The sequence below is a fragment of the Octopus bimaculoides genome, chromosome 3 (genome assembly GCF_046866305.1).
Source record: "Octopus bimaculoides isolate indiv1 chromosome 3, ASM4686630v1, whole genome shotgun sequence".
Classification (NCBI taxonomy): Eukaryota; Metazoa; Mollusca; class Cephalopoda; order Octopoda; family Octopodidae; genus Octopus; species Octopus bimaculoides.
This window is the reverse complement of record NC_142930.1, coordinates 43,891,721-43,894,453: the sequence shown is the minus strand read 5'-3', so window position 1 is coordinate 43,894,453 and position 2,733 is coordinate 43,891,721. Positions and strand designations below refer to the sequence as shown.

The window sequence follows — 2,733 nt, the reverse complement described above, 5'->3', positions numbered from 1 at the left end:
AACATATATATTAAGATGTTACTGGAAGCACGAAAATGTCACAGAAATGCAAAGACAATTTAACAGACAGTTTTAGAAGACACCACCAACACGACGCACTATTCCTCGCATCAGAGATAAATTTGAAGCATAAGTCCACGAACACCCACCAGCCCCAAGAGACATAACAAATTAATGGAAACCCTTTCCCGATCTCCAAAGAAATCCGTAAGACAATTTAGTCGTGAGATGGGAATCCTCAAATCGAGTGTTTATCGGACGTTGAAACGAGCTCATTGGAAAAGTTACGTTCCAAACTTAATTCAAGCCCTCAATGAAGATGATCCTGATCGGCGAGTTCAATTTTGCAAATGGTATCTGGACAAATTTGCAGAAGATGCAACGTTTCCAAAGAAAATCTTATGGAGCGATGAGGCCACCTTCAAGTTAAATGGTTCAGTCAACCGACATAATTGCACATACTGGGCCCGTGAAAATCCACATTTTACTATGAAACACCATCTGAACTTACCAGGCGTTACAGCGTGGTGTGGGATATCAACATTGGGTATCTTTGAACCATTTTTGTTTTACCAAACTGTTAATGACCCAGTCTACTTAAACTTACTGATGGAAAACGTCAGTCCACGAATTGAAGAGATGTTTGGGGGCGAGGGGATTTACTTCCAGCAAGATGGTGCTCTTCCTCACTACCATCATGATGTACTGGCTTACATCGATGCAACAAATCCAAACAAATGGATTGGGAGGAAAGGTAGCATTGAATTTCCTGCACGTTCCCCAGACCTCACGCCAATGGATTCTTTTTGAGGATATCTCAAAGATAAGGTTTACGCTGCAAAACCAGTGACAATTGATGTCTTGCAATTCCAAATGAAATGTTTGGCAATGTTGTCGAATCCATTGTTGGACGTTATCAGCTTTGTTTGGAAAATGAAGGAAGGCAGTTTGAACATTTGCGAACACGCAGGAATGAGGGAGAACATTAAATAATTTTAAACGACAATAAATAATCGTTTCTACAACAATTTATTTTCCTGAATTTAATTTAACTTTTCAGGATTGTAAGTATATCAATAAACATCTACTTGAACACAAAATGCATGAGTACTGGGAAGTCAAAGAGTGAGTACATCTTTTTGGGACACCCTGTATATATATACATATGTATGAATATATACGTACATACACAACTATAGTATATACGCATTGACCTAACATCTTTCTCCCTCTCAGTCTTCACACTCATTCTCTCTCACAAACAGTTACTTACTGTGGTGCATGTGTATATCGCTGTGGTGACTATGGTGACTATAAGCTATCCTTCACTCTAAATATACCTTTCACTATTCTCACTATACATAGTTCGATTGATATGGAACATCAGCAGATTTTGAACTGGTCAGTGTTTTTAATGAGTAAACCTACGTAAAGATTAATGTTTCCCTACTGAGTGCACAGCATAATTCTCCAAGTTTTGCTGATGTTTCTAGTTTTTTTGTGCTTTGAAGAATATTCCAGAGATTCACTGCATATCGTTTTTTCTTTTTTAATCATTCCAAGCGAAATGCAAAAACATTCTAAGATGTCAGTGTTGTTAATATTTAGTTGGCTGAACCAATATTTTCTAATTTTATAATCTATCTCACATGTCGGATAGTTCTGCTAACATATTACATTTATCGATGGCAACTGCTAGTAACACGATAAGTAATTTTTACGGCCCTCACACAGAGTATAAGCTAGAAAAAGATCAAGATGAACGCGTGTAGATATACAGATATACACACCTATATTTATAGATCTCTCTTTCTTTCTTCCTCTTTCTCTCTTTATATATATATATATATATATATATATATATATATATACATACACAAATATAGTCACACGAACTAAAAGGCATAAAGCGATGAAGTTAAAGGTGTGTATACATCACGCATATACAAGAAATAAATATACACACCAATGTATACTCACATAAACTGAAAGAGATAAAAACAAATGAAGGGTAATGCGTGGATATGTCACACATAGAAACGCACAAATATGCGACAACGCGCGATCCCGCTTATAATATATTTTTCTAAGTTCTTCGTTATTTTGATTTTTGTGAAACATAGCAAAAGACCATGTTGGACCTCTGCTTTACGAGTTTACAGCTTCCATATTTGGATTGTGTCTACATATAACCCAAGGTTCCAAAGCATTTTAAAGAATTTTACGTTGTACATGATGTGTGTAGGTTGTCAGGAAGTTTTCCTACCTGTCAGTGAATTGGAGGAAATTTCTCCACTAATCAGTGAATTCCTTGGGTTTTCTTTTTCTTTGTAGCAGCGGTTTACCCAATATTCACTTATAGAGATCTAAACAGCATAAAAATAACCTCACGTACAAACGTACACAAAAATTTACTTATACATACATTACACACACACACACACACACACACACACACACACACACACACACACACACACACACACACACACACACATATATATATATGTATATATACATACACTAAACATACAAATGTAAACACATGCATACATACATATATACAAACATATACGGGCAAAATATAAAAGTGAATATATATACTAATGCATATAGGGATCAACTGGAACCCTTGTCGTCGTAACCGACTGAGTGCCACGTCTCCGTCCGTATATTCTAAATGCACAAATATGATGTTGCAAGTTAGGAAAAGAAAAAAAACTAAAAGAAAAA

At 35.9% G+C, this 2,733-nt stretch overlaps 1 protein-coding gene across 1 annotated transcript; it reads left to right on the top strand.

Annotated features, from left to right (window-relative positions):
* The first annotated feature begins 228 nt into the window (after positions 1 to 228).
* LOC106867617 (uncharacterized) lies at positions 229 to 810 on the top strand. Its single transcript, XM_014912540.2, has one exon. It carries the CDS (start codon positions 229 to 231, stop codon positions 808 to 810), a length of 582 nt encoding a protein of 193 aa, XP_014768026.2.
* The last annotated feature ends 1,923 nt before the right edge of the window (positions 811 to 2,733 follow it).

Bases quoted from the DNA above. Each gene is read 5' to 3' on its own strand.
- LOC106867617 (XM_014912540.2), top strand. From the start codon at position 229: ATGGGAATCCTCAAATCGAGTGTTTATCGGACGTTGAAACGAGCTCAT.